The sequence below is a fragment of the Armigeres subalbatus genome, chromosome 1 (assembly GCF_024139115.2).
Source record: "Armigeres subalbatus isolate Guangzhou_Male chromosome 1, GZ_Asu_2, whole genome shotgun sequence".
In the NCBI taxonomy this organism is placed as follows: domain Eukaryota; kingdom Metazoa; phylum Arthropoda; class Insecta; order Diptera; family Culicidae; genus Armigeres; species Armigeres subalbatus.
The window spans coordinates 111,894,099-111,910,552 of NC_085139.1; the positions used below are offsets into that span (position 1 = coordinate 111,894,099).

Sequence of the window (16,454 nt, forward strand, 5' to 3'; positions counted from 1 at the left end):
ATCATCACTCAAAAAGAACGAACACAGAGTGCAGTGTGTAGGGCCGACATTTTGTTTCACATAGCGAACAACCGCTACGGGTCTTCGCGTGAAGTTCACGGGCAAAGGGGAACTTTAGGACCTCTTTTTCTCGATCGAAAACCCACCCCGGGTCACAGTGGTGCAGTGCAGTGAAATTCGACGCGTCGCTTTCTGGCTATTTCGTACGAACGTTTCAGTGCGGACAGTTGCCACTCCGATTTTTTCTCCTTTTTACTGTGGACGTGTCCAGGCTATTGTGTTATAAATTGTCTCTGCGGTGCAGTGCCACTGAAAAAGTAAATCGCAAATCAAAGAGACCAGTGAAATCGGGTGCTGGAAGGATTATTGGTTGCTTTGTCGGAAAATTTCCTTCCGAAGAGCAGACGCAGTGCTATGCAAAAGGATTGGTCGTGATTCGAGAATTTAGATTAGCTGGATTGATCTAGTTAGCCGGATATCAGCAATTGGAGAGGAGCAAAGTAAGACATCATTTTCATATCAGGAAACGTTCGATTATGTGGGCGATACGTGAAATCTATGAACGACCAGGAATTGTGACCCGATAAAGTGCAGTTGCCGTCCTGCAAAAATTAGAATGTTCATTCGTATCAAAATCATTCGCCAGTCAATCCTCTTGCTGTCGTCCCTTCTACAGGTGTGTATGTGTGGATACATGTGATGGCATCCGAGATTGTGTTTGTGTAATGGCATCATCAGAGTAATAGGGTTGGACTCACTTTAATTTTTAACATCTTATTGAACAATTTTTACAACACTGAACTTATGGTAAGGTCAGAAATGACGAATATAAAATTAAATATTCGATTCAAAGCCTTAAGCAAAGATATTATCGATCATTAAGTAATTTGCGTTTGATCAATTAGTAGTTTGTCAATAACTCATTATAGAAGCGGAATTTCTAAATGTTTTGTTTTTGTGTTCTACCTGACTTTAGGATAGAATTCACCAGACACGTAAGTTTCACCTGAATTTTCTGAAGCAATTGCAGTTACGTGTGTACGTAAAATGTACCTGAAAATTCAGGTTGAAACAACGTTCAGTTTATTTGGAGTGTAAGTTACTGATATTATAGCTATATCTCCGTTACTAAGCAAATTTAAACAACGAATCTTTAGGCAGAGTTGTGCACTTGAAGTTCACCATACAACACATTTTGAAATTCCGCTTCTGGAATGAGTTAGTGATAAACTACTAAATGATCGGACGCAAATAACATAACATCCTTGGTCGGAAGAATAGTGTTGTCCAATGAGAGCTTGAAGTAGCTCGAAGTTTCTCCCTGTTCTGCTCCCCTTCTGCTCATATCAACAAATGGGACAAAGAAGAACGAAGTAGGGCGGGAACAACTTTGAGCTGCTCATTGGACAGCACTAATATGTTGTATTTTTTATCTTTGGAGCTTCGGGCTTCGTGGCCTTGCGGTTAGCGACGTCAATCGTCTAAACGCATGTGCTGTGGAGTGTGGGTTCGATTCCCGCCCGGTAAGGAGGAGAAAACGTTTCGTAAAGCGAGGAGTTCTCCATTGGTCTAGTGGGTCTTGTGTAAATGTCCAGTCCGTTGTCTCATGCTAGATGTTAAGTGTTCAGTCTGTGCGACCTCTGGTCGAAGACGGTGATTCTTTCTTTTAAGTCTACCACTCATACTGTTTTGTTTTAACAAATCTACGGATTTACTGCAATTCGCAGATGCCTAAAATTGATTGACAATTTCGGGTAACATTTGAACGTGTATGGTTTTCAAAACAAACATTTTTTATCAATTACACTGGAGTCGCGAGGGATACGTACCGCGTAAAACACGTAAATCTCAAAATCCGCGTAAAAACGGCTTCATCACAAGTCGATTTTTTGCGCTTTCCTCAAGTTTTCCGGACTTTTGGGAAAAAACCGCGTAAAAAACAACTTTTTAGTGGTGAACCAGCGATATTTGGAAAATAGGCAATTCACTTTGATTGAACTGATCTCTCCCTTCGTTTATGTGGTAGGGATCTAACGATCTTGGCACAACCTTACACAATCTTCGAGCGCAGTTGCTGATAAAGTATGGGTGTTGATTGCAGGTTTGCGTTGTACAAACAATATGTTGTGGAAGAGTTTAGTCGGTGGTCGGTTTTAGTCGGAGTCCACGTGCAATTCGTCAGCGGTTCCCAACCAGCGACGTGGGACTTGGCCTGGCTGAGAAAGAAGATAAGTGAAGAAAATTAAATTTTGTGCACACTAACATTTTTGTAACTGCGCGTGTGTTGAAGTTAGTGTTAAGCAGAATTAGCTCACAATTTACGGCCGTTTAGAAATTAAATTGTAATGGACTTGCTAGTGCGCAATAGATTGTGTTAACGGATTTGATTGTTTTTTTTTTTGATTCCATAAAATTGTAATGAATTTTAGTCGCGTCGCTGAGTTGTGATTGGCTCTTATGATTTTTCTGTGCTTTCCCACGACTTGCCACAGAGCTTGAACAGAGCAAAAAAATGTATAACGTGAAGTTTTGCATCAAGCATTAGCTTGATTGGCGCTTAAGTAAAACTTTGAACAACGGAGTTATCTGAATTCGCGGCACGCCTTGTTGATTGGAAATTTATTGGTGGTCCAATAGGGAAGGAACGTTACAAAGTTGTATACAATTGTGTTTTTACATTTAGTGGTAGCCCTCAAAAAAGTTTTTTACAAATTAGTCCTAATAGCAATCCCATGGCATTTTTAGGACATTTCCCATCCCTGTTTGGAAATTTTTGCTCGTTGGTACCCGCTTCGGAGTTCCTTCGTAACTTCTCACTCACTTTTGGTAATAGTTTTAAAAGAAGGATGGAGGGTATGATCCCAACTATAAGAAAAAAAAAGCTCAATACTACAAATTTTGTGAGATTCAGTTCTTAGATTTTCATTTTCATTGGATGAAATTATTCCATGAAAGAGCTTCAAAGTATTGTAAACCTTAACCTGATGTAAAGAAAAATTGACTGCTTAAATCATGTTTTTATTACTTCCTTCAACTAGAAAACCAGGGTAGGAACAATTTAATCAGTTTATCGATCTGTCATCGTTGTCATCGGCCCGAGCTCGGGGAGAGAAATATTCTCTTACAATGTTCCTTTGTTGATTTCGATATTTTTTTTTATGTTTTCGATGGAATTAAGGTTATGGATGAATCCTAGACAGTGTTTTAGTTATGTGCTTTTAGAAGTTTTTGCTGCTTGAAATATCATAAACCTGCGGAATATGATTGGAAATTATGATGCATTTTTCTCAAGCGGCATTTTCTCAATGTTAACGTTGCAGGATGTAGCCCAAATATTTCAAATATTTAAGCCCCAAACGCAATACAACGGAACGGCGACGGAAACGGAAAATTTGACAGTCACCCCATATATTTTCTGTCAAATTTTCCGTTTCCGTCGCCGTTCCGTTGTATTGCGTTTGGGGCTTTAGTGAGGAATCATATATTTACAATCTGTAATTTTGATTTACAGCAACCATTCTCTAACTGGGATATAATATCCTTTTTAACTAGGCTGACGAGGAGAATCGCGTTGCTTTGCTATGATCAATGTTTTACATGGAGTGACAACAATATATCATTTAATCGCAGTCTTTGTTTTTTTATTGACGGATAACCTTTCTCGTACAACAAAATTATATGGCATTGCACGGACGAATCTCTTTCTCTTTCGTTCTTCATGAAATTTGACATTTACTGGTCTTGTTGTTTTATTGCAGTGAAAAAGAGACTAAGCAGTTCGTGCAGTGCAATATACCGAAAGGCTATCATTTCACCAAAATCAAACTTTTATAGAAGGCTCGGAGAGCCATAATGTTATATTCCAATCGACGCAGCTCGTCGAACTGAACAAATGTCTGTCTGTCCATGCGTACGTGTGTGTGCACACGAAAACACGAAAAACATAGGGGAATTGTGGGTAAAACCGACACCACTTCAAATCTCTGAATTCAAGTGATTATCGGACAGAATTTCAACACATTTTGAATAAACGTTTGATTTCTTGTATTTCTAGTCATTTTGTAACTGACGGAGATGTGTAAGAGTCATAATAAACAGACAATTAGCATTGATCACCATTGAGGAGATAAGTTATGTAAAATTTTGGCATCGGTTTATTCGACAAAAATTTGTTAATTTTTAGTATTTAATTCATCTCTGATAGCATAATTGAACATCATTTTGTGTATGTTGTGGAAAAATAGTTAACTTTTCTAATTATAAACATCAACATGTAAGGTACCCCGGGGCAAGTGGGACCTAAAAAAACGCTAGTTCAGCAAAATTGTTAACGCATACTTAGAAAACAGGCTATTTCAGGACATTAACCACGGATACATCATTATATGCTTCCGTTGTTGAAGTGTAGACGTGTTGTAAGCCATTTATTCAGTTACAAAAAATATTGTTTGTGACATAAATAAATTTACCTGTGGGATCCACTTACCCCTTCAAACGGGGCAAGTGGGACCTATTCTGCTTTATACTGTCGAACGTACCTTATTTGAAGAATGTAGTTAAAATGTTCATATAATTTCTGAATCGTAGTATTTCTGATCATGGATGGAGGTTTATTGCTTGTCAGACTTTTGTTTTTTTTTTTGCAAAAAGAAAGGGATCACAATGTTAGGAAATATAACAACAAGACAACAGCCGGTTTACTGTTTAATTGGCTGTTGCCTGCTTTCCATTAGCTTACTTTTTTACCAAATGTGTTGGATGGAAAGAATAAGCAAATCTTTGATCACTTTTCGAATGAATATTTCTCTGTTTAGAACACAAATTATTACATAAATGAGAACTTCAAAAGGAACGTTTTTATTCAGCGGTGTTGTAAATTTGTAATAGAACGAAATGGCCATTTTATGTCTTAAGCACTTTATTTATCTAAAAATCTGTTAATCTGATGCGAAGTTTAAAAATAGCAAAACACAAGACAAAACCTGTTGATCTATTGTAGAATAAATGGATTGTTTGCACTGTCAACGGAAAATTTCGCATAGTTATAACCATTGTTTTTTTCCATGAGGGAGATCATTTTCAGGAAGTAAAATACAGATTTGGTTAATCAACTGTACACTACTTCTTAACAACGAAACCAATGATATCAACTGCATTTGATTCAGATTCATATGATGTATGAGTGTCGAAGTTATTTTTCATTAGACATCAATTTAAAAACAGGTAAAATGGCTCTATCGAAAATGTTGTTTAAATATGTCCCACTTGCCCCATGTATGTTAAAACTCAAGGGCAAGTGAAAATTGCAGATTTTGGCTTTAATCAAAATTTTTAAATCGTTTTCGATGTCACACAATTATTTAATTGCTCAAAATATTCACTCTCCACATCAATGATGAATTTAGAAACGACTATTTTGTTGGAAATCCATTGGATTAAAATAACAGTAAAAGCTTTTGTCGGTAGTTTAAAGTCATGATTAAACAATACCATTAGTATGGAGCCCCAAATGGTTTTGATTCCAAATATTTTTGTGTCAGCCGAATTCGTCGATAGTTCTGCTTCATCTTTCTAGAACATTGTTATCATTAAAAACGTTCACCGATTAATCGGCAGCCATAGTACCCACTTACCCCGTATTTTCACTTGCCCCGGGGTACCTTATCTCATCATTATTATGTTATCTGTTGGGGTAAATTCGACACCTGCCATCGAATCACGAAATACCTATGTTTTTTTAGAATTATCATTCGCATAATATCATTCATGTATTGGAAAACGAGGCGCCGAGAAGTATAACTTATCATAGACTAGTTACATACCATATCATCATTGGGCGTGACAATAGGTGTAGTGGGTAATATTGGGTCATCAAGGAAAGCCTGCAGGTCGGATACCAATAGCGCTCAATGAATCGTATTTTTAGGCTTATTTTGCTCTTAAATATATTCAACCCGTTCTCTAGTGTTGTTCTTTCGTGATTCATTTTCACCCCTGTAAACATGTAGCTCGTCACGGAACTGGTCATTTTCATTTCTTGTCATAACTGCACCATACGCATTTATTTTAAATCGCCGTTATAAACAACATTTTAAAATAAGTGAAATTTAAATGTAGGTCAATATTTACAGTAGTTAGTAAATTTGTTACTAACATTCTTATACTCTATATATTTTTCACTCGACCTGCTAAAGAAACTAAATAAAGTATGGTATGTGGTGATGATTTTAAATGTATAAAATTTTGTTGAACCATCGTTTATGAGTGATCCTTAAACATGAATTTCATACACAAAAATTAAAATGAATGTTGTTAAACATTTTCTATTATGTTGTAACATCATTTAGAATTGTTATGATGTTCAATTACATAAAGACTTGATGTGTCGGTTTTACCCTCATGTGGTGTCGATCTTACCCGCACCCCAGCTGTTCGGGCTGGAAGATGGACTGTTCGCGTTTTCATCATAAATCAAATTCTATCAAGAAATATTGTCCTGAGACCACATGGACTGATGCATGAAGAGCCAAAGTATGTTTGTATGAAATTTCTAGACCGGAAAATTGCTTCATAGATTGGGGAACTGTAAAGTTGCTTAAGGTGTCGGTTTTACCCACTTTTCCCCTAAGTCAACTTTTCTTATAATAATCCGTATCCGATTTGCTCGCAACAACACCTAACAAAAAAAACACCTAAAAGTTAAAACAGAAAGAATGATATATACCACTATGGGTCTCCGAGCCTCCTATAAAAAAATTGTTACGATGTCACGAATATTCGGGGCTCTGAAATTCATAATTAGGAGAATTTTCGAGTGTAAGGAGAGTTGCTAACAAAGAATGATTTTGCGTAAGCTCTGATTTCATTATAGAAAAGCAGGCACAGCCAACTCTATTCAGGCATTTCTTTCTCCATTAATCTCGTTCGTGTAGTATCCATGACCCGAGTGTATGAGTATAACATATGATTAAGCTGTGCCACCTGCCGGATGAATGAGAGATGCGGGTATTCGTTCAGTTCAGGTTCCAGTATGTGTGTGAAGTGAATGTGAATCATCCGCCCCGTTTCTCCGTACAAGTAGGTATAAAGAATGGTATGTTCTTTTTATGGAAACGATTAACACATAAAAGCGGGGAACAAGAAAACGGCGGTGACGACGACGACGACGACGACAAACAACATCAACAGAACAGTACTCGCGTCAAATGCATAGCCTGAGCTGGTATTGGAACCATTCTCGAGCTGTAGTACCATTCGTTAGGTTGTTATTATTTCTCGCCCTGTGTTCAGCGTATTCAGTGTGTGATGTCCCGCTTTGCTTCGCAACCCCGAGGTCACAATTTCTGGTCGAGTTTCAGTCGAAAGCAAAACAAGTGCCAACTTAGTTAATAGAAGTTAGTACCGGGATGGTTGAGTAATTAAATAAAAAGAAAATGAAAAGCGGTGAAGAAAAATTTCTGTGTTGCTACATTGTAGTCTTTGTTTACTTTTTTTCCGTTGATCTGGAACAAGGTCTAGTGTGTTTGACAAAAGGACGTGGCCAAATACGCGGATTATTTGGATTAGCAGCACCAGTCTCCTAGGGCGCGCACCCACTAGTGTGAAAAGGGGGAGAAAACACACTTGCAAGCAGCACAGCAGTAGACAAATCAGTAACAATGGGCACCCGTGATGATGAATATGATTATTTATTCAAAGGTAAGTGTCACATTTTTTATGTTGCTTTTTACTTAGTTGAAGTTTCAGATACTTCCTTTTCTTTGTGGTCCTACAATTTCAACTTATTCTTTCTGAGAATAGTTTCACAGTTTGTTACTTATTGACGTATGCCTATGGAGTGGCGTATCTTCCGCATTCAAAAGATTCTAAATAGGCCGCACCGAAAATCAAAATTAGTGTTACAGAATTGGTATTAAATTCTCTGAAATTTTTATTTCACAAAATTTTGGATATTCTGCCATACCAAAACAGCAAGTGGAGAAAATGTCAATGGAAATATTTTGACAATTTTCCATATTTCGCGTCCGTAACTATTTTTCAACTATGTATGCATCATAAGTTGCTTAGAATAAGCGAGTTTAATTGAGTTAAGTTGAAAAACTGATAGTAGTTTTTCATGACGGAAACGCTAATGTTACTACTTCTTCTTCTTATTGGCATTACATCCCCACACTGGAAAAGAGCATCTTCACAGCTTAGTGTTCATCCCACCTTCACCTTAAACCTGGTTTAAATCTTAAGCGGAGGGACAAGAATTTTTCCCTAACCGCCGATTTCTTCACCTCCGCTTAGTGCTTAAACCAGGTTTAATCGTATGATAATAATGTTAAATAATTAAGTGTAATCTGAACTGTTCAATAAAGTTGCAGGAAACATACAGTGCTACAAGTTCTCCATGAAATCCATTTTAAAATTCAGCTACGGTCTGAATTGTTGGCATAAAATCAAGCTCTGAATAAATTGATAAAGCAATCCCTGCCCTGAGCAAAAGGAAACGTGATTATGGTGAAGTAATATAATAAAATAAATTCGGAAACCCAATTGAAGCTAGACATGTTGGATTGAAATTTATAAAAAAGCGAATTTAATTGAAGTTGTGGTTCTTCATTCATTTCATTTATTTAGTCTACAGAGCGATTCCAAGCAACAGCATCAAAATTTAAGAAAATTTTTAATTCATGATTTTCTATTGAGTTGAAACTTTGCACAGTTTTTCAATTTCATCTAAATCGTCATTTTTCGATATCAAATCTTCATATTGAGTCACGACTAACTTTTCAAAAGGGTGTATGTGAAAATGGTTCAAAAATATTTAAAAAGCTGCACAGCAAAAACGGAATGTTCGATTGTTATGATTTTTTCAGCAAAGTTGGACAACTAAATGGTGATTCTTAAGAAAATGTGGACAGTAAAAAAAAAATGTTTTTTGCCTTTAAAAATATCATTTTGGTCACAAAAACTCAAATATCTCAAAACCCTATCTTTTCGAACGTAATTTTTTAGGGAAAACGGTCCATTATATTAGCTATCTACCATAAAAATTTGGTGATGGTAAACTAATAAACAAAAAGTTATGACATTTCAAACATTTCACAATTTTCACATATAGTAAACAAAAAAAATTTCCGTGTATTTTTTTTTTCAAGAATCGCAGTTTGATGCTGATTTTATTGTTAAGGGCCTTGCGTGAGTTAAACAAGTTGTTTGTATGATATTCCATATTTATGTATTCATCGATATTATGTATATTATATGTATAAATATTATATGTATAAATAAATAAAAATGAATTAATATTATCCTAAGTATTAAATTAAATGTGGCAGTTACACAATGTTGTTATAGAAACTCTAAGAGTTTTGGGTTTGAATTTTGGTATGGGTTATGATATCATGAAAACAGTTTATTAATACTTATTTTTTATTTATTTTTATTCAAATTTTTTAAAATATCGAACACTTTTGAATTATTATCAGCACAGTTTGAGTATAGTTTTGCTTTAATTTTATTTTCCGACAATGGAATGAAACAGTGAAATTTTTGGTTCCTTGGATCGTTTTCGCGTTATTAAATTGCTCGCTGAGCTCTGAAGCCTTTATTTCGTACTCTTCAGTAGTAGTAAAACAAAATCATAATTTGGTTAAATCTTTTTCTTTTCTACGATTTGCCCAATCAAAAGTTCTTTCGCAGTTTTAATTGGATGCTCACGTTCTTTGGCTAAACTTGCTCTTGTGGCCATGCGTTTTATTGTTCCTCCAATAGCATCACAAGGACCTTTGCCATGTGATGTAGCAAAAAATGCCATTCTGCATCAATTCCGTACATTGATTTAAATTGACATAGGCTCGAAAAATTCTTACGATTTTTGTACTGCGACGCTGCTCCATCAGACATGAAATATATCTTTTGACTTCTTTATGCTTATCAACGCGTAAAAAGTTAATCATTTTTCAATGAACAAGTTTACGGATACTGAATCGTGTCTTAAATCTTCGGAAATTATAATAAAACTTAAGTGTTCAATTTGCGTACTTCCATTAAAATAAATAACGAATGGATGAATTGTAGCTTGTTGTACGTTCCAGTGATGGGACTGCACTTCATCTTGCAATACAAAGCTGTAATTTTCAGAAAAATCACAAATGACTAAAATTCACCATTTTGTAATGTATTTTTCGTATTTTTAAAAAGCTGGATTGTTCTGTTTTAATGAAATCGTGAGGGATTAAACTTTCTAATTTCAAGCAAAAATATGACACAAACTCATCTACAGGTTTTACAATAGTTTCTATGTCACACCTATCCGTGGTCACCCATTGCTCAAATGATAACTGATCAATATATTTTTCTTCAAACTCAGCGAATAAAGTATTTTCCAATGATGAAGAATCTGGACAATCCGAACAAGATCGTAGATAGCAATTTGATGTTGTATTTTCACACAAAAGACTACCAGTTAACATTTTAATATCCTTTGTTAAATTGATTCTTTTCAAACTATGTAAAATAAGATTAATATTCTCATGGGTTGTGCACACACACATTATGTGTTCCTGAATTGGAAAGAAGCTTACATTGCCTTGGCCGAAGGCTTGCAAATGAGGAAAAACCTATTTTAATATTATCGTGAATTTCCTTTAAGCGTGTGTACGCTTCTTTCAAAGTCGTCATCGTTAATCGTTTTTGGATTGCTTGACGCTTTCCATCTTTTTTTACTGATACATAATCTTTTGACCAGGCATAGCTCGACTTACTTCATCATCTTCAAAATATTGAACTACTATTTCTTTTGTCTCATCTGTTAATGCAGTACTAGACCTAGTATTTTTGGTTGAAAGACAGTTATTCTTCAATTGTTTTGCCTCTTTTACTGTATTTCTATTGGTTTTGAACTCATCAATGGCATCCTGAATAGACCACGAACTTGGCAGCATCGACAAAATCAATAATTTTTCTTTCCTTGTCGTGGCTGCATTCGAGAACCTTTCCTTCATATTTATAATTACCTCATCGTAGTCTGTATTTTCCACATCATCGGGTCCTAATTTGAAGAGGTTTCTTCGTACAGCTTCGTTTATTTCACGGTATTTTTCTCCGGGTAATAAACGTAGTCCATCTTACTCCATTTAATCAGAGTCACTTTTATCCCAGCTATGCCCTCGTTAAAGCGTTCGATGTTGACCTTTTGGATACACTCATCTTCCGATTGATTTGTTGAAACAGATTTCGCTGATGGTACGGTGGCAAGGCTCTCAGCACTTAATACTTCTGGTAATTCCTCAGTTGTTGTCGATACATCTGGCAATTCCTCAGTTGCTGTCGTTTTCGAACTTCCTGCGCTCTGCTCAACCGATGATATACAGATTGCTCTTTTGTCAACGTTTAGACGGCAGGACGTGCAAATGCGTAAATTTGTATTCAATGTGGACATTGGAGCATAACCAGTCGCTTTCAGTTTATCTATGGTGCTTTCGGTGAGATTTCGTAACTCTTTTGAACACTTTTTTCCATCAAACGGCCTACAACAGTTGAGAAAGCGGCTACTCATGTTGTTCGTAATATTTCAATAAACAAAATCACTTTTAAGTTTTTACTGACTAGTTTGGTGTCATTTGCTTGACTGAAGAAAAAAATTACTATAAGATCTTTAACAACCTTAGTAGTAGTAATTTTTTGCTTTTTCGTGAGCATTGTCATGGTATGTACCTATCATGCATTTGTTGTTGTTGAAGATACCCGTTTCCTCCCGATTATAAAGTCTATTCTCTAAGAGGTATATTTTTGCAGGTAAACTATAGACGTACACGTGTATATAAATCTTTGATTTTGCAGCTTTTGTCTTAAAAATAACATTTCTGATATGTTTCTATCAACAGGTTTCAACACTATTAAAAGAATTTTTCGCCAGTCACGTGCAATGAAAATTATGACACTATCAATACTTTTGATCACAACACTGGATCGTGTCTAAGTTTCTTATAGATGCTATGAATAATTAAATCAAAATATCATGAAAACAACTTGTTTAAATCACGTCCCTTAACAATAAAATCTGCATCAAACTGCAATTCTCGAAATAACTTACACAGAAAAATTTTTTTTTACTAAATGTGAAAATTGTGAAATGTTTGAAATGTCATAACTTTTTTGTTTATTAGTTTACCATCACCAAATTTTTATGGTAGATAGCTAATATAATGGACCGTTTTCCCTAAAAAATTACGTTCGAAAAAAGATAGGGTTTTGAGATATTTTAGTTTTGTGACAAAAATGATATTTTTAAAGGCAAAAAATTTTTTTACTGTGCACATTTTCTTAAGAATCACCATTTAGTTGTCTAACTTTGCTGAAAAAATCATAACAATCGAACATTCCGTTTTTGCTGTGCAGCTTTTTAAATATTTTTGAACCATTTTCACATACACCCTTTTGAAAAGTTAGTCGTGACTCAATATGAAGATTTGATATCGAAAAATGACGATTTAGATGAAATTGAAAAACTGTGCAGAGTTTCAAATATTTTCGAAATGGTCGCTCAGGATCGACTGACATGCCCCCGTGGAATGCCTCTACATCTAAACAGATAACACTGAATCAACAATTTGACGCCACAATACACGGTTCGAGGCCGCATCTCTCCATCCTCGAATACGCCCCACGCTCGCCAAGTCGTTTTGCACCTGTTTTGCCCATCTCGCTCGCTGCGCTCCACGCCGTCTCGTACCTGCCGGATCGGAAGCGAACACCATATTTGCAGGGTGGCTGCCCGATATTCTTGCAACATGTCCTGCCCATCGTACCCTTCCGGCTTTAGCTACCTTCTGGATACTGGGTTCGCCGTACAGCTGGGCGAGCTCGTGGTTCATTTTCGCCGCCACACGGTTAGATGACTTTACCCATTAATGGGTACTATGTCTATGAATAATATCAACAATAAAATAGTACCCATTAATGGGTAAAGTCATCTAACCGTGCACACACCGTCTTCTTGCACACCGCCAAAGATGGTCCTAAGCACCCGTCTCTCGAATACTCCGAGTGCTTGCAAGTACTCCGCGAGCATTGTCCATGTTTCATGTCAGTAGAGGACAACCGGCGAATCTTTTTTGACCGCAGTTTCTTCTGAAGCCCGTAGTAGGCCCGATTTTCACAGATGATGCGCCTTCGTATTTCACGACTAACATTGTTATCAGCCGTTTGCAATGATCCGAGGTAGATGAATTCCTCGACCACCTCGAAGGTATCCCCGTTTATCGTAACACTGCTTTCCAGGTGGGCCCTGTCGCGCTCGGTTCCGCCCACAAGCATGTACTTTGTCTTTGACGCATTCACCACCAGTCCAACTTTTGTTGCTTCACGTTTCAGACGGGTGTACAGTTCTGCCACCTTTGCAAATGTTCGGCCGACAATGTCCATGTCATCCGCGAAACAAATAAATTGACTGGATCTGTTAAAAATCGTACCCCGGCTGTTACACCCGGCTGCATGACACCTTCTACCGCAATGTTGAACAACAGGCACGAAAGTCCATCACCTTGTCTTAGTCCCCGGCGCGATTCGAACGAACTGGAGTGTTCGCCCGAAATCTTCACACAGTTTTGCACACCATCCACCGTTGCTTTGATTAGTCTGGTAAGCTTCCCAGGGAAGCTGTTCTCTTCCATAATTTTCCATAGCTCTACGCGGTCTATACTGTCGTATGCCGCCTTGAAATCAACGAACAGATGGTGCGTTGGGACCTGGTATTCACGGCATTTTTGAAGGATTTGCCGTACAGTAAAGATCTGGTCCATTGTCGAGCGGCCGTCAAAGAAGCCGGCTTGTGACTTCCCACGAACTCATTCACCAATGGTGACAGACGACGGAAGATGATCTGGAATATCACTTTGTAGGCGGCATTAAGGATGGTGATCGCTCGAAAGTTCTCACACTCCAGCTTGTCGCCTTTCTTGTAGATGGGGCATATAACCCATTCCTTCCACTCCTCCGGTAGCTGTTCAGTTTCCCAGATTCTGACTATCAGTTTATGCAGGCAAGTGGCTAGCTTTTCCGCGCCCATCTTAATGAGTTCAGCTCCGATACCATCATTACCAGCTGCTTTATTGGTCTTCAGCTGTTGGATGGTATATATGTTAGAAAAAATAAAACCGATGATGTAACGAAAATCACGAGACTGTCATGCGAATATTTTCGACATGAGACAAAACAAACGGGTTTTGATTTCCGACATGCCAGGATCAAAGTCTATTTTTATGAGTTTTCATAAACTTTAACCAATTTATAGCTAATTCCAGCAAGAAAAATAGACATGGGACGGACATGCGAAGATGGGCAGAATAGGCATTGCTTCAAATTGAAGTTTTATGTTTAAATGTAAACAACATACCAAATAGCACTTTATACCTTGATAGCAGGGAAAATGTTCGGCATGTCATCTCATTGCTTCCATGTTCATTCCATCAAAAACATAACAATGAAAAGGAATTTGATTTGTTTCTTATTTTCGTGATTTTTTTCAGCAGTGAGCACGCATTTTATTTTTTGCCATGACATGAATATATGTTCAGTAAGATGGAAAACGGAACAGCTCACCTTAATTGACGGATTTTGGGTTCAAAAACGTATTAGAAACAGAAACTATTATTCAGGATTATTAAATAAATTTTTAAAACACGTTTCAACCCTCAAGTAAATTAAAATACAAAAAAAGCATTAATTTTTTATGCAGAAGAGGAAAGTACGCAAGGCAGACCAAGCGGCAAAATTGAAATTTATTTCAAACTTAGCGAGGGTCATATGATTGATATTAACGCATCTTGTAGGTTGATCATCTTTTGTCAAGTAAACAACCTAAGACGAGTTCGAGTTTTCATGGACATTGACGACCTGCGGTTGATCAATGGATGCAGATATTTCATCAGAACGTTACATTTCGTCACTGTTTTGTCAACCTGTTGCCTTAAAATAAGCTTGCTGTCCATTGTCGTGCCATTAAAGATGATTTCATAATCTTCAGCCGACACAAGCCTTGGGGATTTTGATTGGGGGAAGAAGATGCCCTGGATCTTCGTCGCTTTGGTACAGTTCTTACAGTTGGTGAGATACTCTGTCTCGTTGTATTTTTGTCATTAGCGCTCTGCTCACTATGCTTTTGTAGACGACATAGATGTCATCTGCGAACAGAAACATAATGTCGCCTTCTGGAGCCTCTAGCATGTCGGATGTGAACAGGGTGGTTGATCAGCAGGGGTTCGAAGATATTGCCCGAGGGGACGCCTGCAATGATGTCGTGCGCATTATAGCTCACTCCGCTGATTAAGACCCGGAATGTTCGGTTCAACAGATAGTTGTGGATCATTTTCATCAGGTAGCTAGGAATATTTTAGCCCATCATGTCAAACATTGTCGAACGCGTTCTCGATACCGAGTAAGACCATGGCGTAGATTTTTCAGGCAAACTAATTCCGTCTGATGATGTTGGTCACCCGGGTTGATGTATATGTATTAGGGTGGTTCAAAAAGTCGATTTTGCTCCACAGTGCTCATCTGATTCTTTACCATGTTCTGAGTGTCCCCTGAAAATTTGAGCTCATTTGGATTGAAACTGATTTAGCACAAGCCGTTTCAAGTTTGCATGAAAATTAGTATGGGGAAATTTATTTTTTCATTATACTGTTAATGACGTTTCCCCATTAAGCTCAGGTTAACAGAAAACCTACATAGCTAAAAGGGATATTCAACAGCTTTCACCCAACGAAAACCGCATGTTGATTTATCGTCCCAATAATTAGTAATCGATTTTAAGACAGGATGCGAATCTTTAGTCATGATCGTTAAATTTCTTTGATCACTGAAATGTGCAGTGCAACATAGTAGCCTGTTTTTGTGTGTGCTATCTTTCGCGCCACGAGCAGCAATGTTGCCTGTTGATGAGTTATGCAATTAGATCCAGAAAACCACGGTATAGATTAAATTCGATTACTAATTATTGGAACGATTAATTAAGATGCGGTTTTCAGTGAGTGAAAGCTGTTGAGTATTCCGTTTAGCTATGTAGGTTTTCTTTTAGCATGCGCTTGATGGGGAAGCGTCATTAACAGTTTAATGAAAAAATAAATTTCCCCATACTAATTTGCATGCAAACTTGAAACGGCTTGTGCTAAATCAGTTTTAATCCAAATGAGCTCAAATTTTCAGAGGACACTCAGAACATGGTAAAGAATCAGATGAGCCCTGTGGAGCAAAATCGATTTTTTGAACCACCCTAATATGTATGTTGATCGAGCAGGTTAATGTAAGTGATGCTCGGCACACTCAAGTAGCCGGTGATTGATTGCCTTACAAAAAAAAATGGTTAACCGTAAGAAGGGCCGATAGCTTTTTGGGGAGGAAGAAGGCACTGATGTTCGAAGAACGGAACACACATGTGTCTGAGTTCGAAGTTCAGGATGCTA

At 37.2% G+C, this 16,454-nt stretch overlaps 1 protein-coding gene across 2 annotated transcripts in view; it reads left to right on the plus strand.

Annotated features, from left to right (window-relative positions):
* Positions 1 to 16,454, plus strand: part of LOC134204966 (ras-related protein Rab-11B) — a 43,611-nt gene continuing 27,157 nt past the window's right edge. Inside the window, exons 1-2 of one of the 2 annotated variants that reach the window (XM_062679795.1) lie at positions 1 to 500; positions 7,513 to 7,698. In XM_062679795.1, coding sequence (XP_062535779.1) covers positions 7,659 to 7,698 — 40 coding nt within the window. In that variant the 5' untranslated portion in view covers positions 1 to 500; positions 7,513 to 7,658. Of the gene's footprint in view, positions 501 to 7,255; positions 7,395 to 7,512; positions 7,699 to 16,454 lie in introns of those variants that run through there. The other variant, XM_062679796.1, reaches the window with a different exon arrangement.